Source organism: Sapajus apella, unplaced genomic scaffold, assembly GCF_009761245.1.
Source record: "Sapajus apella isolate SASKATOON/1434 unplaced genomic scaffold, GSC_monkey_1.0 scaffold117, whole genome shotgun sequence".
In the NCBI taxonomy this organism is placed as follows: Eukaryota; Metazoa; Chordata; class Mammalia; order Primates; family Cebidae; genus Sapajus; species Sapajus apella.
In genome coordinates, this window is record NW_022437057.1 from 839,507 (window position 1) to 863,385 (window position 23,879).

Consider the following 23,879-nt stretch of genomic DNA (forward strand, 5'->3'; position numbering starts at 1 on the left):
GCCATGGCATCACCTTGTGTGTGAAGAACTGTACCGGGTGAGAATGGGACCGAAGGTAGAAGGTGGGTGGGCTCTGTGCCACTGAGCCCCGTGATTGTCCCCAGGGCCTGGGGACCTTGGCAGGCTTGGGTAGGGATTTGAGCCTCTTGGGGCCTCGTTGCCTCTGTGCAGCAAGTGCTGCATTGGAAGAGTGAACATTTCTACCAGAGCTGAAGCCCTCAAGGCAGGGGAAGCAGGGGCTGGGGACAGTTGGGATCTTAGGCTGCAGGGGACTCTAGGCTACCATGCTATGAGAAAGGCTGCATCCACCCAAAAGATAATCCATATGTATGGCGCGGTGGGCAAGGTGGAGTGACAAAGGCACCTTGCCTCTGTAGAAGACTTCCTTTCAAGAGTTGCAGCAGGCCGGACACGGTGGCTCATACGTGTAATTCCAGCATTTTGGAAGGCCAAGTCAGGTGGATCGCCTGAGGTCAGGAGCTCAAGACCAGCTTGGCTAACATAGTAAAACCCTGTCTCTACTAAAAATACAAAAATTAGCTGGGTGTGGTGGCGCGCCTGTAAATCCCAGTACTCAGGGAGGCTGAGGTAGGAGAATTGCTTGAACCCGGGAGGCGGAGGTTGCAGTGAGCCGAGATTGCACCACTGCACTCCAGCCTGGGTGACAGAATGAGACTCAGTCTCAAAAAAAAGTTGCAGCAATTTGATTTTTTTCACACCGCAGCTTTTCAACACTCCTGATCATTGTGTGCCTGGAGGGGTGTTAGCCAGGCAGACAGCAACACTACTCTGGGAAGATCTTGAAGACAGAGCCGCCTTGAAGGGCACTCAGCCAAGTGACCTGCCACCCAGCTAGCAGGACAGAAGTGGATATGTCCAAGGCAGCCCCACTATGCATGTGCTCTAGCGGCAGACCTTGACATGGGCTTTAACTGGTGCTCACCTCCATGGGTCACTGAGGTGCTGTGTCTAAGGGTCGTCGTCGTCTTCTTTTTAAAGTTCTTCTTGTTTGTTTGTTTGTTTATTTATTTATTTATTTTAAGACAGATTCTCACTCTGTCGCCCAGGCTAGAGTGCAGTGGTGCGATCTTGGCTCACAGCAACCTTTGCCTCCTGGGTTCAAGTGATTCTGTGGCCTCAGCCTCCTCAGTAGCTGGGATTAAAGGCGTGCACCACCAAGCCCCACTAATTTTTGTATTTTCAGTAGAGACAGGGTTTCACTATGTTGGCCAGGCTGGTCTTGAAGTCCTGGCATCAAGAGATCCACTCACCTCAGCCTCCCAAAGTGCTGAGCCACTGTGCCCGGCCTACGGATCTTCTTAGCAGAGTGTCTGGAGCAGAGGAATGCTGTTGCTTTAACACATCCCTCTGTGGGGCACTCTGGGTGGTGAGTGGGAGGGCTGATGTTGACCTCCAGGTTTCCCTCGCTTTTGGCCACAGCCTTTTGGCGTGTGTTTGCTGGTTGCCTTCTGAGGGCAGAGCTGAGATTCAGGGATGAACCAGTCACACTGGACTTGGGACAATAAGCCATTGCCGTAGAGTGTTCAGGGGCTCTCACCCAGCCTGGGAGGTGGGGCTAGGAAAGGCTTCAGGTGGGGGTGTCACACCCTCCAGATGTCTTGCCTGGGAAGCCCCGGGTGCTTCCAGCCTTTCCAGGAGAACGGACCCTGTTTCCGAGTCAGAGGCCACCCCCGCTGCCTCCCTGGGGGTTGATCTGGCCACAGGGTGGGGCTTCAATGGTGGAAGCTGGGCAAGATGGATTGTTCCCTCCCGCATACTGGGGAAGTGCCACCCGATAGCCGCTGCTGACCCTGGGTCACCCACGCTGCCTCTGTCCAGTGGACCAGGGAGAAAATCATTAATGGGAGGCCGGCTTCTGGGGCAGGGCAGCCCCCCTCGGGGACCCGGGGCAAGGAGATTGGTTTGACCTCTGGTCGATAAGGTCTCCTGTGAGCAGGAGGAGAGTTGGAGGACTGGGAGGGACGCCAGAGGCCTGCCCTTGGGGGAGGGGACAGGGCCAACCACCTTCGGAAGTCATTCCAGGAAGGTCAAAGGCCACGGGTGGGGGTTCTTCGGGACAAATGCCCATCAGGTGTGGACCTCAGGGGCGCTAAAGTTCCTCTGTCCCTGAGCAGCAGGATGTGGAAGGAGGCGGGCCCCAGGTATCAGATCCGGGCTGTGAGGAGTGGGGGAAGTGAAGAGGAGGCACACTTGGTGGGCCAACAGGCCAGGCCCTGCCTCAGCGGGCTGTATGGTTTGGAGCAATGGACTTAACTTTTCTGGGCCTTAGTGCCTCCGTCCGTTCAATGGGGGTGGTAAGTGTTCCCATGGCGCAGGTTGTCAGGACTATCAAAAGCAATGGCATCTTCCCAAATGTGAATCTGGTTTGTAGGGCTTCGCCTAGAGCCCCATAAACGGTTCCCTTGTGTTCTATCACAAGTGACGCCTACTGAGCCAGGCACTGCTCTGAGCACTTAATATATTGCTGTATATGTTTAATCTTTACAGCCACTCATGAGGAGGGTGCTGTTATCATCATCCTATTTTATAGGTGAGGAAACAGGCACTAGAGTTTAATAACTTGCATATGGTCCCTTAGCTGGAGAGTGGCATAGCCTGGGTTTTGAACCTAGGGCCAGTTCCTGATGGCACTGGTGGGGCAGACAGGGCCCTACAAGGCAGTGGCCTGCAGGGGATGGGGCACAGGAAACATGGGCTTTGGGGTCAGAAGGCCTGGAATTAATTCAGCATTATTGCTCTGGGGCCTTGTCAGTGGAGCTGACAGTTTCCTCATCCACAGTGTGGGGTGATGCTATCACCCTGAGGACAATCACAAAGGTTCAACAGTGCTGTCCCGCAGACAAACCTGTGGGCCCAGGCCAGGATCGAGGGATATGTGCAGGTCAGCGTGGGGACAGAGATCCTGGTGTAGCAAATGAAGGAAACACATCCCTGCCCTTGGGAGTTCACAGCTGAGAGGTGAAACAGATATTCAGGCAGCCAGGGTCCCAAGAGCTTTACCATGGGCTGGGTGGGGCTGTGCCAGCCTGGGAATGGCGTCCCTTGTGACTAGCATTGTGATAGACTTTGTGGGCACACAGGAAACAAACCCAGAATGCTGTCTGGGCTTCAGGAATGGCTCAGCCTTATGGTTAACATGGGACAGGACATGCATACAACCAGCAGGGTGTAGGGGACCCTACGCCAATGCTAAATGGCACGACAGCAGGCCTTTTCAATATTTGTTCATGCATCCATTCAAGAAGTGTTTGAGTTTCTACCGTGTTAGGTGCTGTGGAATAGTGGCAATGGGAGACACCGCTCCAGCTTTCTCTCTCTCTCTCTTTTTTTTTTCACGGTACTGCCAGCCTACTGGGGCCAAAAGACAAAACCCAGATCAGTGCTGGAAAGAAGCACAAAGCATGGTGGAAGGAGGGAGAGTCACAGAACTTCAGAGAGGGGTCCAGGAAGGCCTGCATGAGGAGGTAACATTTGAGCAGAGACCTGAGTGAGCTCAAGGGCTTAGAATGCAAGGATCTGGGGAAGAGCATCAAAGCAGAAGGAAGAACAAGTGCAAAGGCCCTGGGGCAGGAGTGTGTTTTGATTTTGGAACACCCAGAGCCATGCCAAGGTGGCCAGTGGCTACCATGGCTGGTAGGGGGTCGTGGTGGGGGAGGAAGGTGAAAAGCAGCCAGAGGCTTGCCTTGCAGGGCCCTGAGGCCTTGGAGGAGTCCTTCACCGAAGTGTGATGGGAAGTCCGGGAGAGTGTGGAGAAGGGATGAGGTTTGGTGGAAGAGAGACTACCAGCGGGCGAGAGTGGAGGCAGAAGGCCAATGAGGAGGCAGATGCAAATTGTCCCAATGAGAGGGGAAGGAAGATGGGAGCAATATGTGTTGATGTCACCAGAGAAGGCTTCCTGGAAGATGTGGACAGGCACAAGCTAAGCCTCGAGGGAGATAGAATTTTGGTGGCAGATGCAAAGCAAAGGCTCCTCCTAACTCAGGATGTGGGCAGATGTTTGGAGTGGGAGTGAGCATGAGGACCCTCGTGGGGTGAGGAGGAGACCCCCGCATCAGCTTCAGGGGGTAAAGTCACAGCGGACTCTGCCACGCTGGCTCCCTGGACGAGGCTCTCCAGGCCTCCCTCCTTCCCCATGGACCCAGTGCTCCATCCCCTCTCATTCCTCACCCATGTCCATAAGGATTTAGTACTTTTCTTCCCTTTTACTCACGTAGCCTCGCAGCCACCCTGGGATGGAATCAGGGTGGGGACTCTGCCCCTCCATTTTACTGAGAATCATTCTTGCTTTACTGTGTGGCTGCGGTGGAAAGAGAAGCTTTGTTGTCACATCGACCTAGGCCTGATTCTTAGCTTTGCCACTTTCTGGCTGGGCCACCGTGGGCAGCTTGCCTCACCTCTCAGAGCCCCGGTGCCTCATTTTTGAATGGGAGTAGTGATGGGCTGGTTATCAGTGTGTGCCAAGGCCTGGCTCAGAGCCGGTGTAGAGAAGCCCTTGGTCTTTGTGGTGGCCATGGCTGGCTCCTGCATGCAGCAGGCCCGGGACATCCAGGGTGACTCACTGTGTCCTTTTCCCTGCCCAGGTGCTGGTTGCTGAGGACAACGTGGACTTCCGCATCCACGTGGAGAACCAGACGCGGGCTCGGGACGATGTGAGCCGTAAGCAGCTTCGGCTGTACCAGCTCTACAGCCGGACCAGTGGGAAACACATCCAGGTCCTGGGCCGCAGGATCAGTGCCCGTGGCGAGGATGGGGACAAGTATGGTATGTGCCAACCCTCTCCTCCTACCCTGTGTACATGCTCTTCCCGGCCTCAGAGACCTCAAGTTCAAATGCCGCTCTGCTGGTCCTGGCTGATCTTGGACCTGACACTGATTCCTTCTGGGTCTCAGTTTCCTGATCTGTAAAATGGGGATGTAATGGTGAATCCTTGAGAGCACTGTTGGGAGTACTAACTGAAGATGTGAATGAAAAGTTCTTTGGCTGGTAAATGCCCCATAAGTGGCATCTGCTGTGGTATTGGTGACTTGCCTGGGTTGGCCTAAAGCAGGTGGCTGTTCCCATAGGAACAGCCCTAGGTTCAGCCACTTCAAGGGGCAGGAGCCTCTGGGTGATGCTTTCTGGAAGCCGGTGGTGGTGGAAATCGGCCTAGTGCGTGTATTATGTGTGTGTGTGTGCATATGGGCTCTTTGAGCTTCAGCCTGTGCGCTTGTGATATGTGGCACTCATAACACCTTGGGCCCTGATCCTGTTGACCTGCCCTTGACCCTGGAACTGCCCATCCCTCCTGGAGTACTTGGGAACTCTCCCCACTTTCCTGCCTATGCTGCCTCTGCAATGGCTGGTAGGAGTGAGACATTCCGAGCCCCTGGCCCACAAAGGTGCTCAGCAGTGAGAGAAACAGGCAGCACTCCACCTTCCCAGGGCTTGGAGGGCATCTGGCCTAGACAGACGCTGAGCAAATACCACGTAGATTATTTATTTAAAATTGCCAGGCAGGAAAAGCGGAGACTGCTTCGAGGCCTCCTGGTCCTTGCCCCTCACCGGGAAAGCACCTGCCCCCCCGCCCGTTCCTGCCTTCTCAGGCCCAGATTCTGGGAGGTGGTCCAGGCCCCAGCCTTGAGCCTGGGGAGCTGGGGCCGTGGTCCTCTGTGTGGGGCCAAACCTGCCAGCCTGGGCGTTTCTGGGACGATGCCCCGCCTGCCCGCCAGCCCTGCCCGTTGCAGTCAGGACGTGACAACAAGACAAATAATTTCTTGGACCTTTTATCTTGGACACCATTTATTTTCCCTCAGCCCCGGGGCAGGACTGACCTCATGGTAGGGCCCAAGAGTGGCAGCTGCACCGTCACTGGGGGCTGGGCCGCCCGGCCAAGCCGGGCAGGGCTGGGCCACGCTGCGCTTGTGCACCTCCGGGCCAGCTGCCTCCCTCCTTCATCCCGCCATCGCTCTTTACCGCCTCTGCTCCCCTCCCGCTCTCTTTCCCCTTCTTCCTTTCCCGGCTCTTCCCCCTTCCCGTTTTGTTTCTGTCCACCCCCCTGGCCCCTCCCCACCAGCTCTGTCTCCGTCCTTCGGACCATAGCTTCCCTCCTCCCCACCTCTCCCAGGCCCTCTGCTGGCCGCCTCTTTGGGACCTCCCATCCCTCGTGCCCCCCTCCACAGGCGCCTGGCTGTGCTGGGCAGACCCAGGTGGTGGTTTTCCCTGGGATCTGCTGTCCAGTTGCTGCCAGAAGGGGCAGCTGGCTGGCCGGGGCGGGAGGAGGTGCCCTTCTGGGGAGTCCCCGGAGTTCTCATTGGCCCCTCCAGGCTGTGAGAGTACAGGGGGGTCAGACTCTGGTCTGAACCATCTGTCCACGCCCTGAGACCTGAGGCGGGAGCTCCAGAGGGAGGGGAGCCCGGAAATGGCCGGCCCCTCACCCCAGAAGCCACTTGCCCTCGAATTCCCTCTGCCTGAACTGGGAACTCAGGGAATCTTTCCTGCTGTGTGACCTCAGACAAGCCTTTTGCCTTCTCTGGGCCTTGGTTGCTCCTCTGCACAACACAATGGTTGGGCTAAAGCCGTGCTTTTTTTCTTTTTGAGACAGAGTCTTACTCTGTCACCCAGGCTGGAGTGCAGCGGTGTGATCTCAGCTCACTGCAACTTCCGCCTCCCAGGTTCAAGTGATTCTCCTGCCTCAGCCTCTGGAGAAGCTGGGACTATACCTACCACCATGCCCCGCTAATTTTTTATTTTTAGTAGAGACGACGGGGTTTTGCCATGTTGGTCAGGCTGGTCTCGAATTCTTGATCTCAGGTGATCCACCCGCCTCTGCCTCCCTAAGTGCTGGTATTACAGGTGTGAGCCATCATGTCCAGCCATGCTTCTTAAGTGTAATGTGTATGTGACCATGGAAGGATCCTGTCCAAATGCCCATGTTGGTTCAGTGGGTCTTGGGGGCGGGGCCTGATCTGTTGCATGTCTGACGAGTGCCTGGGCGGGGCCAGTGGACAGCGCTTTGAGTACCCAGGGACTAGGTCTTCCTGGCTTCTCTGCCAGCGACACACTTTCTAAGATTTTATGGTCCTCTCTCAAGGAATATGTTTCTATACTCCTCCGACCCACGACACCCAGGGCAGGGCAGGGCTTTGCTGGCTGCTGCTGCTCCATTTAAATGCCACATTAGAAACGCAGATGAGGCCAAGGGACCCCATCTGTGAGCCCGGGGAGAGGAAGTGAGACAATGGAGCCAATTGAGGCTTCCAATCTAGATAATCAATACAAATATTATTGGGAGGGTGATTTATGTGTCCAGGCCAGGGCAGGAGGGTGGGGCTGCTCTGCCGATCTGCATTAGGGGCCTGCCTTGTCTCGTAGGGAGGGGTGGCCAGGCGGCCCAGGACAGTTCAGGAACCTGCTCCCGCTGAGAATGATGCAGTCTGAGATGTACTACATGCTTTGTCAGAATCATATAATTTTATAACACGTAGTCTCAGAGTCTCAGCAGACACCACTGATATATCCCTGTAAACACCTGGAATCTGGAATCCCCGTGGACACTGAGAACCTCAGATTTGCCTCTGTAAAGGCCAGAATCCTGAGATGCTGGCTCTGTGGGTGGGTCTGAGGGTCTGGGTGCCCTGCCCAGGGGCTCTGGCCTGCTCCACAGTAGTGGGTGGTCCTTTGGTGAAATCTGCTTAGATGCCAGTGGGGCTTCCAGACCTTGGTCTTCTGCAAGAGGGTCTCCCTCTGGTCCCCTAAAGCTTTTCGGTACTGGGAAAGCCTTAGGGGCTTTAAGAGCAGGCTGCTCCAGGAATAAGGGATTTTCTTTGCCTTGCCTTGGGTTCTGGAGGGAGAGCACAGCTGGCCAGAAGGCTGGAGGCTTAGATAGTTGGATACCTGGCAGGTGGGAGGCTGTGTGGGAGGGGCACCCTGCCTACCTGGGGTAATATCAGCTTCCCCTCTACTTGCCCTTGGTGCTGGTCACTTCTGTCCTGCAGGCAGTTGCCATGTCGCAGAACAGGAAGCAGGACACTGAGTCCCAGTTGCAGCTCTGCCCCTGAGCATCCTGCAGAGCTGGGGAACAGCCTCCCTGCCTGGGCTTAGTTTCTTTATCTGCCAAGTGGGGAGGAGAAGGCCCCCGTCCACCTGCCCTCGAGGTGGATGTCCCTAAGCCTGGGATGGGAAGAGAGGGGAGACACCAACTCCTCAGAAGGAGAGCCTGGCTGAGCACACATGCAGGGAGTTGTAGAGACTCCAGCATGGGGGGTTTCCAGAGCAACTCTGCTTTTAAAGTTTGTGAAACCTTATGATTGGATATTCCTGCCTGATTTTATTTGAAAAAAGGTTTCTTTGTTTGAAGAAAAAAATGATTTAAAAAAAAAAACATTTTGCAGTAGACCAGCCTCCAGGACTGGCAGTGCCTAGAATAACCCAGGGTAGGCCAGCAGAGGGGCCGTGCCAGCTGGGGAGATGGTATTTGGAGGATTGAGCACATCAACGCAGGAATCCTGTGGGATTTGAGTCTTGGCTCCACCACTTTCGAGTGGGAGATCGCAGATCTGAGTTAGCCTTTCTGATCCTGTTTCCCCTTCTACAAACAGGGTAATTGAAACGAGAGAGTCTTATGCCTAAAGATTATATGATCATTAAACAAGTATTAATGATCACCACCTGATCTCCTTACTATGGGAGGAGTGTGGGAGGGTGCCGTCATGGGCTCAGGTGAGGAACTGGCTCCAGAGGCTTCCAAAGAGGACCTGGGGGAAGCAGTGGTGCTCCTGTCTGCCATCAGTGGGACCCAGGCAGGTCAGATGCAGGGAGAAGAGGCATCCTCCTGTGATTCCCAGTAGCAAGGCCTCTGCCGTCTCTGCCCTGATGAGGGAGGAGGGCTTTGGCTCCCATGATTGGGTGTGATCTCCCCTCCGTCCCTCACTCATTCAGCAGAAATTACCAAGCACAAGCAGCAGGGGAGGGGGCTGCCATGGCCAGTGACATGCCTCGTCCCCGCCATCAAGGAGCCTTCAGTCTAGCGCCCCCTATTCCCTCTTCCTTAATAGAGGCTGACTTTGAGTAGGAAGAGCCTAGGCTGTGAACTTTCGACGTGACCCTGAGCCCACCTGTTCTCTCCCTGGGCCTCGGTTTCCCCACCTGTAACATGGGTCGGGGAAAGGGTGTGAAGCTGGTACTCTGCAGCTTCCTCCAGCTCAGGCATGGGGTGAGTCAGCGTGCCCCAGTGCAGATACTTCCCTGAGCCCCCCAGGCTGGGTGCAGAGCCCCTGAGCCCCTGTGTTCGCCCTTGTCCCAACAAGGGTCCTGCTGCGGTGGAACCATCTGTTGATGTGGCTGGTACCCCTGTGGAGTCTGAGCTCCTTGGAGGCAGTGACCTTGCTCTGTGCTATGTCTCCATGTCCAGCGCAAGACTTGGCAGAGAGCAGGGCCCCTTTCGAGATGGCCAGAAGGATGCATAAAATATGTATGGGGCAACTCAAAGCGTAACCAGGGGCTGCTCTCAGTGGCTCACACAGGCAGGAAGGTAGGGGCTTCAGGGCTTTTGCTGATTTGGTGATGGAGCTGGGAAGGGGTCCTCTCCTCTCCATTCCCTCATTCTGGTAGTTGCCAGAATGAGGTAGCAGAGTGGCCAGCAGCTCTGTCAGCACTGGGATCTTTGTGGCTGGCCAGCTACTGTCCACCCCTCGCAGGGCCCAAGGTCCTTTGGGCTGGTTGGGTGGCCAATGTAGCAGGGACCCCTAGTGTCAGAGTTGAGCCCCCATGGTCCATTTTCCACACACATCCCAAAATGTGAGCGTGTTCTTCCACAGCTCAGAGGTGCTCGTCTCACTTAGAGTAACACTCGTGTCCTTGAATCAGCCTGCAGGCCTGGTATGCCCAGCTCCTGATCCTGCTGCAGCCTCAGGCTCTGCCTCTGCTGCTTGCTCACGTGGCCACAGCCACAGTGGCCTTCCGGGCGTCCCTTGAACATCCAAGCACTGTCTGTCTGAGGGCCTTTGCATTTGCTGTCCTGAGAATGCTCTTCTCCCAGATACCCTCATGGCCTGCTCCCTCACCCACTCAGGCTTCTGTACGATTGTCCCCTTTTCAGAGAGTCCCCAGCTCTGTCCTCTCTTCCTAGCACTTGTCACTATCCGACCTTCCGTTATGTATTTAGGTACCCACTATCTGTCTCCTGTGTTAGAGTGCAAACTCCCGGAGGGTGGAGGTTTTGTCTGCTTGGTTCACTGCTACAGCCCCAGCACAGGGGGCCAACCACGAAGAGGCTCTCAGTATATGCTTGAGTGAGTGAACGTATGGGTGATGCCCTGTGTGTGTTGGGGTGTGTGGCAGGGGTCATTTCCCCTTGGGCACTGGGGCAAAGAGGTTTCTTTCTGTTTGGCACAGATCTCAGTGCACAGTAGATTCTCAGCAAATCAGCACCCCCTCCCTCCTTTCCTACCACCCTTCCTTTCCATCCAGCCAGCCTTGCACCATGCAGTGAGGATAGGGTGGTCATCAGACCCAGCTTCCCCCAGGAGCTCTCCCAGCAGGGAAGGGACCTTCCTCTCTCCACCTAAACCCCTGCCCCTCTGAGCTCGTGTCCCACAACTTCTGACCTTGGGGGAGTGGCCACCCACACCTCACCAACCCCTTGATTGACATGGCTACGCAAGAGCTGCAGCTAGGGTGAAATAGAGCTCCTGATGAGCCCTACTGATGCTTTTCCCCCTGACTTTCTGGTGTGTCCGTACGGAGAAGCGGAACTGCAGGCACCTTTGATAAAAGACCATATACAGCAGAGGGTGTGTATGCACGGGCGTGTTACAGTGACGGGGAAGCGTCTCCGGAAAGGATACCTTCTCCTCCATCCCCGCCTCTCTCCTGCTCTCTGGAGACCTGGTCTGCCTTCAGTGGGGAAGGAGGGAGGGCTGACTCAGTGTGACCTCTCAGGGCCGTCTGTAGTGAGGATGGTTCTTCACTGGGGGAAGATGCCTGGAAAGCGGCCAGCAGCTCTGTCAGCACTGGGATCTTTGCAGCTGGCCAGCTACCGTCCACCCCTCTCAGGGCCCCAGGCCGGGGGCCAGCCCCTCACTGGCTCCCAGCTCCCCTGCTGCTCTTGCGGGTGTTGGGGACTTTACCCCAGGCTTGGGGAAAACAATCCACCCTCCCGCTTTGTTCTCTCCAGTTCCACTTTTTTGGAGCTTGTCCCCTGCGTCTGTGGGATTCAACTCTGTCTCTGGGCTGTGTCTCTCTCCACGCCTCTGGCTGCCTCTCTCCCTTTCCCTGCTGTTTCCCACCCTTCAAACCCAAAGTCTTCACAGCAAGGCTCTGATCACCCTCTGGGAAACCCTGCTGGGGAAGCACACTGGGATTAGTCAGCCAACCAACCAACCAATCAATCAGTCAATCAGTCAATCAGTCAATGCTGCTTCTCTTTTCTGTCATCACCAGCCTGTGAAATGTCTGCTGTCTGAGTCTCCGTCTGTCCCAGACTGGCTCTGGCCTTGCTCTGCCTGGGTTCAAATCCTGGTCCTACTGTAAGACCCTGGGCAAGGAATTTAACTGCTCCATGAACTTTTCTGCATAACTGACTTAGTTTCTTCCTCTGTAAAATGGCATAATAGCTCCTATCTCATAGGGCTGTTGTGACAATCAAATTAGATATTCCACATTCACATTTTTTTTTTTAATGGAGTTTCTCTCTGTCACCCAGGCTCGAGTGCAGTGGTATAATCTCAGCTCACTGCAACCCCCAACTCCCAGGTTCAAGTGATTCTCCTGCCTTAGTCTCCCGAGTAGCTGGGATTACAGGCACGTGCCACCACACCCAGCTAATTTTTGTATTTTTAGTAGAGATAGGGTTTCACCACGTTGGTCAGGCTGGTCTTGAACTCCTGATCTCAGGTGATCTGCCCGCCTTGGCCTCCCAAAGTGCTGGGAATATAGACATGAGCCGCCGCGCCCGGCCCCACATTCACACTCTTAACATTGCTGGACGCGTGGTAGACGCTTAGATAAGTGTTTGCTATTATTATTATTCTTTAGTCATTTTTGCTGCAGGCATTAAAGTGGGGAGAGACAACACGAGTTTTTGTAGAAAGAGTTTTCTCTCCAGCTCCTTTCCTGCACTCTTTCTCCGTTTGCTGCTTTCCTCTCTGGATAAGGGAGCAGATCTTTTGAGCCCTTTTTCTTTCTGCCACTCTTCTTGCCCCCAGCCCTGGGTGGCCTCTGGGCTCCTGCTTTATGTGGGGCTTTGGGGAGACAAGCTCTGTGGCCCCTCCTTCTGGGGGAGCTGTGGCGTGTGGGGCTTCCCATCTTGTCCTCCTCCTCTGGTCTCATGCAGCCTTTTCTCCTCCTGATCAGGTCTCAAACCTTCCTTGCCTTTCTGGCTATGGTCACACCCTAGCCCTGGGTGGTCTTGAGGGCTTCCCCATCTCCCATGTCAAAGGTATCTTCCTCAGGGTGACCCTAGGGACTCCCTCCTCCCTCAAAGTCATTTGGAAGCGGAGCTGGGGAAAGATGAGCATTCCTGCCCATTAACTTCTGCCCAAAGAAAGTGGGCCAAAGAAAAGACCTCCCCTGCTTCCTTCACTGTTCACTCACTCCCCAGGAAAGGGACTGGGGCCGCTGAGAAGTGAGGGGTGGGGTAGACAGGCGAAGCCCAAGACTTCTGGGTCAAACTGCCCGGGCTTGGATCTCAGCTCCATCACTGTGTGGCTGTGGGGCTTTTTCTCACTGCAAATTGGGGATGATAACAATAGTTCCAACCTCCTGGGATGGTGGTAAGAATTAAATGAGATAATGCATGTAAGGTAGTCAGGACAGTGCCCAGCACATCATCCGCTCTGAAGAAATGTCACTTACTGATACTTGCCAGAGGCGCAGAACTGAAAGGGGCCTCAGAGGTTACCTAGATCTGGCCCAGAGAAGGAAGAGATTTTTCGCATTGTCACTGAGGCTGGGGATGGCTGGGTGGGAACCCAGGGTTCTCGCAAGTGGTACCCAGAGTCACAGCAGGAAGGAGCACAGTGGTGAAGGGCACTGACCGTGGAATCAGACACTGGGTTCAGACCTTGTCCTGCCCTTCCCAGCCATGTGCCTCAGGCAAGCCACTTCACCTCCCTGAATTTCGTTTTCATTAGCCAGTGAGTGCTGTCAGTCATCCACACGTCACAAGGCTGTCAGTGAGCTTATTAAAACTGGCTTACTGATCACTCGCTCTGAGCCAGGCATGGGCTAGGCGCTGGAAGTCAGAGTGGTGTAAAGACAGATAGGTCCTTGTCCTTGTGGAGCTTAGTTTCTGCTGGGTAGAGGCCGACAATAGAAAGAGTTTCAAAGAGCTCTCAGGAAAATGGAGCAGGGGAAGGGGTAGGGCTGGACTGGGGAGGGCGGTGCCGGCATTAGCCATCGTGGTCTGGGAAAGCCTGTCTGAGGGGCAATATTTGCACCACAACCCAGGAGATGAGGAGCCGCTCTGGAAGCTCTGGGCAAAGCAGCCTCCAGGAAGAGGAACAGCAGGTGCAAAGGCCCTGTGGCAGGAGCGTGCTTGGTGTGCTGGAAGGGAGGTGGGGTTGGTCCACAGGGGCCAGGCTGTGTGCCCCCTTCGGGTCCCAGTGAAGAGTTTACATGTTCTTCTATGTGGGTTGGGGATCCCTAGGAGGTTTTTAGCAGGGAAGGGACACAATTAATTTATATAATCTTTCTTTTTTTTTTTTTTTTTTTTTTTTGAGACGGAGTCTCACTCTGTCTCCCAGGCTGGAGTGCAGTGGCACGATCTCTGCTCACTGCAACCTCTGTCTCCTGGGTTCAAGTGATTCTCCTGTCTCAGCCTCCCAAGTAAGTGGGACTACAAGCATGTGCCACCATGCCCAGCTAATTTTTGTATTTTTTAGTAGAGACGGGGTGTCAGTGTGTTAGCTAGGCTGGTCTCAAACTCCTGACCTCAGGTGATCCACCTGCCTCGGCCTCCCTAAGTGGTAGGATTGCAGACATGAGCCACAGTGCTTGGCAAATTCATATTTTTAAAGGATTCCTTTGGCTGTGGTGTGGAGGAGAGGTGGGTGGGGAGAACATGGCAAAGGGAGGGGGCTGTTGAGTTGTGCAGGCTGGAGGGGACAGTGGCCCAGCGGGGCGGTGAGGAAGTCCGATGAGCAGGGTGAGATAATGTCATCAACTCCTCCACCTGGTCTGGTGCAGGCCCCACGAATGGAGCTGTGCTTGAGCCCGGATGAAGTTTCTAGCTCTTGAGAGCAGCATCCTGGGCGCTTGGGTCATGGGCGTGGGTGTGTGCTGCGGAGGACCTGGCCTGGGTGGTGTGTCTCTCTTCTCCTTCTCCTGTCTCTCTCTCTCTGTCTCATTTTCTCTCTCCCCAACCCCCCCTCTCTCTGAGAACTGCTGCTGCTATTACTCCCAAAAGACTTTACGTAATTCTGGCCCAGCTCCCTCCTCATGATGTCATGTGCTGAGTGGAGTCTAGGTCACTCCATCGCATGCTACGGTCGTGGAGAAAACAGACTCTGGCTCCCCTGGCATGACGGCCAGGCATAGACCCTCCCCATGCTGGGGTGGGGGTGGCTAGGCTTCTGGTGTGTGGAGGTGCAACCCCTGCCCAGGGCCTTTGGACAGCTCAGGTAAAGGCCTGGGCTTCCTACAGTGGCCCTGGCTGGTGAGGGGTGGGGGTTGTGCTGGGAGGCCTGTCCCTCCGGAGCTGGGGGCCTCTCCCCTGGAGCCCAGGCCCCAGCAGAAAGAGGCAGGCAGTCCTGAGGTCAGCCCCTGTTACTGCATTGCTCCTCCGAACCTGTTACCTACACTGTAAAATGGGGACAAAGACACCCAATCCTGATGGGTGGCTTCAGTGGGCTCTAAGGGGAGCATAGCAGGAGCGGTTCTGAGGACAGAGGTCCAGGCACGTGCTGGGAGGGGCTGAGAGGGAGTCTTCCCCTTGGGCCTATGTGGGGTTGTCTGGACCGCAACTCAGTGGCTTCATCTACTTCCTTCATCTCCCGCCCCTGCCCCTCTGCTAGGCCCCACTTCCTAATCCCAAGGAGAAGGAGAATAGGATCGAGCCATTCCGCCTTGCACAGGTAGGGAAACTGAGGCTCAGAGTAGGGTATGGCTTTCTCAAGGTCACACAGCCTAGGATGGCAATGCCAGAAGGAAACTAGACCCAGTGAGCCCCCCCCACCCAGGCATTTTCTGATGCCCTTCTCAGTGTGGGATGCCTGCAGCCCTGAAGGATGTTGGGAAGTTCAGGTCACAGCACAAGACCGAGGGAGGGAAGCTCTGCTCCTCCACCCTTGCAGACACATCCCATTTCCTTCCACTGTATTTTTGTTTTTCTTTTCTTTTGGGAAATCAGTTTGGCTTTGCGGTTTGTAGGAAGCTTAAATAACAGTTACTGAGTTTCCCCTCCCTAACCTCTGAGAACAGAGTGCTAAGGTCTTCACAGCATCATTTTGTATAATCCTCACAATAGCTATCGAAGGTTATACCCCCATTTTACAGGAGAAGAAACTGAGGCCAAAGGTCATATGGTTGGGGCCAGGGATTCCTATCCAGATTTGTGTACTCCAAAGCTCTCACCTTTGCCCCTCATCAGAAGCACCTGAAATTGTTCTGGCAGCCCCATAACTCCTCATCCTCCGTGGGGCTTGAGCTTTGCGAAGATATGGAGGAAGCAAGTTTCAGAGCTGCTGTGATGTTTGCCCCAGGGAGGGAGCTCACAGAGGAGATGACAGGGAGTTTGACTTAAGGGGAGCAGGGAGGATCAAGGGCTTGCACCCCCACCCACCGCCATCTCAGCGTTGGTTAATATCCCCAACTCTGTGTTTTCTAGGGCTGGGGGGAGGTGGAGAGAAGAATGTGCCTCCCCTTGTTTCTAGAGTTACTAAATTCTTGTTAGATCTTTAAATTTTATGTAAATTCTTCTTTTTTTCCCTCTTGGAAAGGTGGGTATCATATTTTAATTAGTAGTGGTGTCAAAGGAGGGCTAGATTAATTATTGGAAATCTCAAGTTCCAGATGGTTTTAATTTTCACAGCAGGGCACCAGGGTCTATATTTGTAAATTTTTTTATTAAAATCATACCTAGTGCATTTTAAGGGCACTGAGGTATACTCTTTGTGGCTCCAAGGGTACTGTACTCAGGAATTTGGGGCTATGATTTTTGTTATGGAGAAGCAAGTCCCTTGTCACTGAAATTAAACTTTTGTGGGCGAGGGAGGGGCGGGGGCTACTAGGAAATAAGGGGTCAGGGAAAAGAGTGCACGAATTTCGAGGGGGGCAGTCACAGGCAAAGAAAGCAGCTGGTGTTGGGGAGTCAGGCACAGGGTGTTTAAGACCAGAGAGGAGAGAGAGCTCAGAGAGGGCATGTGGCCTACCCAAAGTCACACAGCAGCCTCCTACTGGGGAGAAAAATGTGGGCTGGCACAGGGAGAGGAAAAGATGTGGACATAGCATGCCTAATCAAGGGACAGTTATACTCTTTTGCTGCTTGATGTCCTTGTTCAGGCAGGGCTTTGGGGGATCAGTTGTAGACCCCTCATCCTGAGGGAGGCTCTGTGAAGCATAGATGGCGTAGCATGGGGTCTCCCACCCTGGACCAGGGGAGACTGGGGCTTCAGTGGGATTTCTGGGCTCCTGGGAGTTAGTTACCCTTCAGCTTTGGTGACCTCCATGGAGGGCAGTGGAATATCCTGCATACCTTTTCCCAGAGAGCTCACACCTCACTCTCTGTGCCCTTCCTGCAATAAGTAGCCAGGGTAAAGGTGCCAGGGGGCACTAGCAGGGGCTCCAGATGTTTGCTGTGCAGGAAGGGGCCACAGACCCAATTTTTGGAGAAAATAGCTTGACATTCCGAAAGGCAGGGGAGGTGTGCATGCATATGCCTGCATGTGGGTCTGTCTGTCCCCTTGGTCCCCTTAGCTGTTTCTCTGTGCTTTTTTTTTTTTTTTTTTTGAGATAGAGTCTCACTCTGTTGCCCCAGCTGGGGTGCAGTGGCGCAATCTCAGCTCACTGCAACCTCTGCCTCCTGGGTTCAAGTGATTATCCTGCCTCAGCCTCCGAGTAGCAGGACTACAGGTGCACCACCACGCCCAACTAATTTTTGTACTTTTAGTAGAGACAGGGTTTCACTGTGTTGGCCAGGCTGGCCTCGAACTCCTGACCTCAGGTGATCCTCCTGGCTCGGCCTCCCAAAGTGCTGGGGTTACAGGTGTGAGCCACTGTGCCAGGCCCTCTGTGGTTATTTGTGTGGTATCTGGGGAATAGGATTATTTGTATGGCTGGCTGTCCTGATTTGGGGAATGGCATTATTTTTCTGACTGTCTGTCTTGCTTTGGGTTTGGGGGAGGGGATTATTTGGACAGCCATCTATCCCTTTGGGAGAATGGTCTTTTTGTATGGTTGTCTGTCCTGCTTTGGCAAATGGTTTTTTGCATGGTTCTTTGTCCTGTTTGGGGGAGCTGAGGGGCTAGGGAAGATGGGTGATGATGGGGAGAAGGGCACACTGGTGTTTAGCCACAAGGGGCAGAACTCCCTTCTGGCTGGAGCCATCTGGATCCCAAGTGGAGCCAAGAGAGGCTGGAGGGAAGGGAACAGGTGATAGGTAGCTTCCATCTCCCTGCCTGAGGGGCAGGGCACTGCTATTTCTCTGATTTCTCTGTGGTTATTTGTATGGCATCTGTCCTGTGGGACTTGTTAGGCCTCCCCATGCCTGATTTTGGGGGAGTGAGGGACCAAAGATAGGACCAGGGACCATGTCACTCAGCCTTTAGACCAAGCCATTGCCCCTGGTAATAAAATGTGTCTTGTTTTCCTTCTGCCTTTCGAAGCCCAGCTCCTAGTGGAGACAGACACCTTCGGTAGTCAAGTCCGGATCAAGGGCAAGGAAACGGAATTCTACCTGTGCATGAACCGCAAGGGCAAGCTCGTGGGGAAGGTGAGTGATGGCCTGGGACTCCAAGAAACTTAGGGTTCCCCTCTGGCAGCTCTGGGAGCTGCAACAGTGTGTCCAGAGCATTGTCAGCCCCAAATGGAAACTGTAATCTCCTCCTTTCACCCTGCCCCATCCCCACTCCTCTGCCCTGGCACTTGAGCTCACCAGGCTGAGGAATTCAAGGCTATAACTTATGGTGCACATAGGTCCCTGGTCTCTCCTGCTGGGTGTGGAGCTCTGGCTTTCTTGGACATGGGAGAAAACTTGAGGGGCTCTGGGGCACCCCAGCTATGTGTTCCTGAAGTCTGGGAACAAGGAGCTGGCAAGCCAAGGGCTGTGGCTGCAGTGATCATTTTAACAATTGCCAGGGGCTGACAGTGCCAACGGTCCTGTAGTAGTGGGCTCCGGAACCCGGCCGCCTCTTCAGTGCTGGGCTTCATGGTTCTAGCATTTCAGGAAGATTTTATTACTTTGAAACTGGCAAGAGAGCTGCAGGTAACAAATTAGGGTGGAGGCAGGTAGGGGTGACCCTCAGGTGGGGGGGACTTCGGGAGGGGGAAACCCACATGCAGGGGGACCTGAGTCTTCAATGATGCTGCTCCTCAGCACCCCAGTTTGTTTGCTGGGTGCACCTGTTTGCAAAAGTCACGAACTGGCTTCCGTTGGTGTTTGAATGAAAGGTGTTATCCACAGGAGCTCTGTGGTAGGGTCAGGCCCTCTGTCCCTTCTCTCTGCAGGGACTGACTCACTCCCATATCCAGCTTGTATGACTAGGGTTGAGGGGGTTCTGCCTGGACGGGTGGAGGGGGGTGGAGGCTAGGCCCAGATTCCAAGGGGGAGGGGCTTCTGCTTGGGGGCAATGCCCTGGCTGATTATTTGTGGTTCATTACATCTTGCAGGGGGTGAGGCCATGGTTTTGATTTTTTGAATCCCCCGTCTTATCCCTCTCCCCCTCGCCCCACACCCAAGAGGCTGGGGAGGGTGTAACAGGCCAGGGATCCTAGCCAGGGCATTGTCGCATTATTTTGTTAATAATTACGGTCACAATAGCCTCCGCTAATTGAGCACCGACTTTCTGCCTGGCACTGAACTGAAAATGAGTCCCAGGAGGCTGCCACGGCTTCCATCCCCATTCCACAGATGAGGAAGCCGAGGCTCGGCCACGCCCGGGCACTTGTCCCAGGTCCCACACTAGAGCTCCACGGGATTCAAAGCCGGGTTTGGAAGGAAAAGATTCCAGCCGCACTGCCCACACCAACTGAGGCTTCTCAAAGAGCAACATAATAGTAATCGGCAGAGCGAGCCTCCGGGATGCCGAGGAGTGGTTTTAATTAGTGATTCACTTTCCGCCGTTACGAGGCCGGCCGGCCGGCGACGGGGGTCGGGGCCGGGACCGCGGACCGGGGCGCGGGCGCCGGGTCCCCCTGGCCTGGCGGGTCCCCCTGGCCTGGCCGACCGTTTCCTGTGGCGGCGCGGCCCAGCCCCGCGTCAGGCGCTTTGTTCTCCTGCCCGCCTGGGCCGCCTCCCAGGCCCAACCTGCTTTGAGTTTTCGGCTCGTTTTTCTCTTTCTCCCCCAGGAGGGGCCGGCGGCACCCGCTAGTGCCCGTGCCCACGCCGCGGCCCGCCCTCGCCGTCTGCGCGCGCGGTTCCCGGCATCCTGACCCCAGGAGCGCCGCGCGGGGGTCAAAAGAGCAGCCCTGTCCCCTCGGGCCGCCCCCCCACCCCGCCGCCGGCCGCCTCCCGCCGCCTCCCGCCCTCGGGCTGGCCGCTGAGTCACCGCTTCCACAGGAGCCGGCTCCGATTTCCTGCCCCCTCGCCCTCTCTCCCGTCATTAATATTGGTGACGGTTCAGCTGGCGCGGCGCGCCCTGGCGCAGCGGAGGGAGGCCCGGCCCCGGCCCCCGGCGTCTCCCCCGCTCCCGCCCCGGCCTCCACGCCCGCCCCCCAGCCCCTGCCAGCCTCCTGTCTTCTGCCCCTCTCCCTCGGGGGTGGGACTCAAGGGCGCCCCCAAATCCACCTGTCTAGGCTTGGCCTCCGCCTCGCCCAGCGCCCCTCGTTCTCTGGCCCCCGAGGCAGGAATCTGGCTCCTGGGCTGCCGCCCCCGCCACAGCCTCCCTGCCCAGCCGGGCCTCGGGTCCTGGGAGTCCCCTCCTTTTCTAACCCTGCCACTGCCTCTGTTCTGCCCCCTACCTTCCCAGAAGTCGTTGTCCCAGCTGCCTGGTGTGTGGCTTCTGCACCTCCAGGCCCTTCCCCACTGCCCACCTTCGGCTTCCTACAGCTCTTACGGCATTGGAGGGCAGCACATGGCCTGCGCCCACCCCCACCCAACTCCAGACCCACCCATGGGTCTTCCCACCTTGCTATGGGACACTGAAGGCCCTGGGGAGCCTCCCCGGGCACATGCATTCCTTATGCCCCAGATGCATGGCACTGGGCACCACTGTTCCCTGGATGGGGCCTTTGGGCACTGCCCATGCTGTGCCCTCTGCTGGAACTGCCCTTTCTTCTGTCCACCTGAGTCCTGGCTCATTATTCCCGGACGCCTCCGTCAGCCCACCCACCCTGGAGCCCCAAAGCCCCTTGAACAGCCCTCTGTTACCTGTCTGCTGACCTGGGTGGTCGCCGTCTGTCTTTGTGCCTGCATCCCTTGTCACACTGGGAGCTCCCTGAGGGCGGATTCTGCATCCATTCATTTGAGTTCTGCATACCTGGCCAAAGGGCTGCTGGGGCACCAAAGAGAGAAACATGGTTCCTGCTGTCTGTGGATTGACTCTTAAGCCACAGCCTGAATTGTCCAAATCAAGCCAAGGGAGTCAAAGCGCCCTGGCCTTGCCAAGCCTCGGCGTCCTCATCTGTAAAATGGGAATGATAATCTGAGCACTTAGTAGACAAGTAGGCACTTGCTAACTGTTAGTCCCTTCCCCCTTTGAAGCCGGGTTACAAGTCACTTCTTCACCTGTGGTAGTGCCTCTTCTCAGCTCCAGTGCCGAGTCCTTTGGAGTGGCTCAATGGGACAGCTTTGGGCCGTCTGTGTGCCAAGCCTGCACATCCCTGGCCACAGCAAGGGCACCCACATTGAGCCCTCAACAGAGCTTTCCAGAGGCTGCAGGACCTTGCTGGAGTTACTCTTTCTGCCGAATTGTACCAATCAGCTGCCAAAGCTCTGTCCCCAGCTCCTGCATGCTCAGGTGGCCCCTCTTCTCCTTGCTACCCCTCTGGAACCTATGTCACCAGGTCCAGGAGGTGGCGCTTCCTTTCATTTTGTAAACAGTTGTTGAGTATCTAGCATGATGTGCTAGGCACAGCCCAGGTTGTAGTTTTCTCATCTGCCCCCACCTGTTTCAATCACTGAGTCCTTTTTGGGGCAACAGAGTCACAGACCTTTTCAGGGCAGGGGAGCGCTCTGCCCACCAGCACATCTTTGTTAAGATGGCTTTGGTTGCAAGTGGCTGAAATTCAACCTAAAATGCCTTAAGCAAAAAAGAGAATGTAGGGCTTATATAGAAAAAACAAACAAACAAACTAAAAAAAACACAGTCCAGGGGGTGGCTCTAGTTTTGGGTAAGACGGGATCTAGAGGGCAGATGATGTTATCAGGATTCCATCTTCAGATCAAATAGAGGGACTAGGGCTCCAGTTCGGGAAGCAAGAGGTTGGAGGTGGTATCAGGGGAGAGATCAAATTCTGCTAAATCATCAGGGTTCTGGGATGGGATATTCACTTACTCTTTATATACTGATGCTTCTGCCTTGCCTGAACCAATTGAGTCAGAGTTTCTGGGGGTGGGACCTAAGCACAGGTGTTTCTGGAATCTCTCTGTGTGGTGAGCAGGGTCATAGCGGTAGCCAGGGGCAGAGGCATGTGTCAAGCCCAAGTGTAGCCTGCTGTTAACTTCTTACCCATTTTTGCCTGAGGTCATGGAGGGGAACTTGTGATCATCATAGCCCCAGGGCTGGCTCCCAAGATTCGTGAATTTCAGCCGAAAGCCCAGCTCTTCCACCCTCTTAAGTAAGAATGCCCAGCTCTTCCACCCTCTTAAGTAAACCCAGACGTGTATTGAGCCTGCATGCCTGGCACTGGGTAGCTCCTTGTACATCCAAAACCTTGCTTTGTGCCAATGGTGGCTATGTGGGCCTGGGGGAGGTGAGACGTTTTGACGGGCAGCACCTGCTCCTTCTCACCCTTTCCCCTTTTGGACCTCTCTGGAACTGGGCAGAGGAGAAGTGAGCTGCAGTGCTTGGTTGAGACCAGGCTAGGGCACGGTCACATCCCAGCTCTGCCACTTACAAACTCCATGACCTTGGACAAGCCTGTTTGCTTCGGAGCTCTGCTTTCTTCTACCAAGTAGAGTCAAAGAAGAGGATGAAATGAAATGGAAGTAGCAATGTCTGGCCTATAACTGGCATTCAATAAATGGTTAATGAATGAGTAGGGAGACCAAGTGGGCTAGGCGATTTCTAGGGCTCAGCTTGCTCTGTCTCCCTAATCAGTGTATCCCAGGAGGGACTTCTCATAGCTTAGGACTCTCTCTGGGACATTTATAACAGATCCAGGAGGGAGAGTCTGTGTCCTTCAGGAGGAAACCCCTTTCATGTGTCATCCCACCATTTCCATCCTAATGAAAATGTGTTCAACCCCAAGTTCTCAGGGCACCCCAGTCTTGAGCTAAGGCCTGTGCTCAGCAATAAGAGAACTGAGAAGCAGCCCGACCTCATCAGGCACTTGGGCTAATGCGGAAGTGGGCGGATGTGGAATTTCTCTGTTGGGTTGTGGGGAGGAGGAATGGGGTTCAGAAGATGGAGTATGTGAGCCCAGTAAGGCTTGACGCTCTTGAAGGAGGAAGAGGAATTGCCCAAGGAGATAAAGCGTAGTCCTGGAAGGCTTCCCAGAGGAGGCAGTTGTTGAGCTGAGCCTGGAGGGCTGAAAGCCATTTTCCAGGCAGTGGCAGGCATTCTAGGATTGGGGAGCATCATGGTGTAGTCTTTGTTCTGTTTGCTCCAACTCTTTGGTTGAGACCAGGCAAAGAACCTGGATTCAGGTTGGACAGACAGCTTCCAGAATTTTCCATGGGGTACCCAGAGCCCAGGGACCACTCCCCTCCACCTGCCTTGCACACTTGCCCTGGCTTTCCTCACAGGAGACCCTCACTGCTCACGCCACCCGTACTGTCCTCTGGGTCCCATGTATGTGTCCCCGGTCTGCCCCTGCCTGTTCTGCAGCCTCCTCGAAAGATCTCATCCTCCAGAGAGTGTTTTCTTACCCTGCCTGTCCCTTTCTGCGAAGTTCAGCCCTTGGTCTGCAGGCCTAAGCTTGCCCTCTGCTCAAAGGTGAGTCTTCCTGGAAGCCTCAGCCTGTTTTCCACTTCAAACAAAAGGCTGGAACTCACACCTCAGTCTCCACACACAGCCAGACCGCTGGGCTTCCAGCTTGGCTGGGCATCCGTCCGTAACGAGGAGTGGGCCCAGCCTAAATTTGGAGATGTTAGTTGGAAACTCGAGTGCTGCTAATTCAGGCCTTCCAACTTTGTGTGTTTCCCACTCTTCCCCATCGAGCAATTCGGCTGTCTCAGAGAGGAGACTGAAGCCCTGCCTCCCCACCACCCTGTGTCCAGATCAGATCCAAGGGAGGACGCCAGCCCTGTCGGGAACAGCTGCCCTTCAGGAGTAATCTAGCAGGCTCCTACTGAGTGTCAGATTCATTTATAAGCATCACTCCCACAATGTCTCTATGATGCAGAAGTCGTTGTTCCCATTAGGTAGATGAGGAATTTGAGGTTTACAGAGTGGGACTGACTGGCCTGAGGTTATACAAGGAACTGTTAGAGGTCATTCAGTTTCTGACTCCAAATCTAGTGCTCTTTGCCCAGCATACCCAGACTCCCAAGAGAGTTCACACATTGGCCCAGGAGCCTGAGATCCTACAACCGACGGCACGGTTGGGAGTTCAGCCATGTGAAA

General features: G+C 55.0%; 1 protein-coding gene across 3 annotated transcripts in view; it reads left to right on the forward strand.

The window, feature by feature from the left end:
* The window catches only part of FGF18 (fibroblast growth factor 18), a 36,910-nt gene that overhangs the window by 10,723 nt on the left and 2,308 nt on the right, over positions 1–23,879 (forward strand). The window contains exons 3-5 of one of the 3 annotated variants that reach the window (XM_032260337.1): positions 3,369–3,485; positions 4,602–4,782; positions 17,820–17,926. In XM_032260337.1, the coding sequence (XP_032116228.1) occupies positions 3,369–3,485; positions 4,602–4,782; positions 17,820–17,926 (405 nt within the window). Of the gene's footprint in view, positions 1–1,268; positions 3,486–4,601; positions 4,783–17,819; positions 17,927–23,879 lie in introns of those variants that run through there. The other 2 variants (XM_032260336.1, XM_032260338.1) reach the window with 2 other exon arrangements.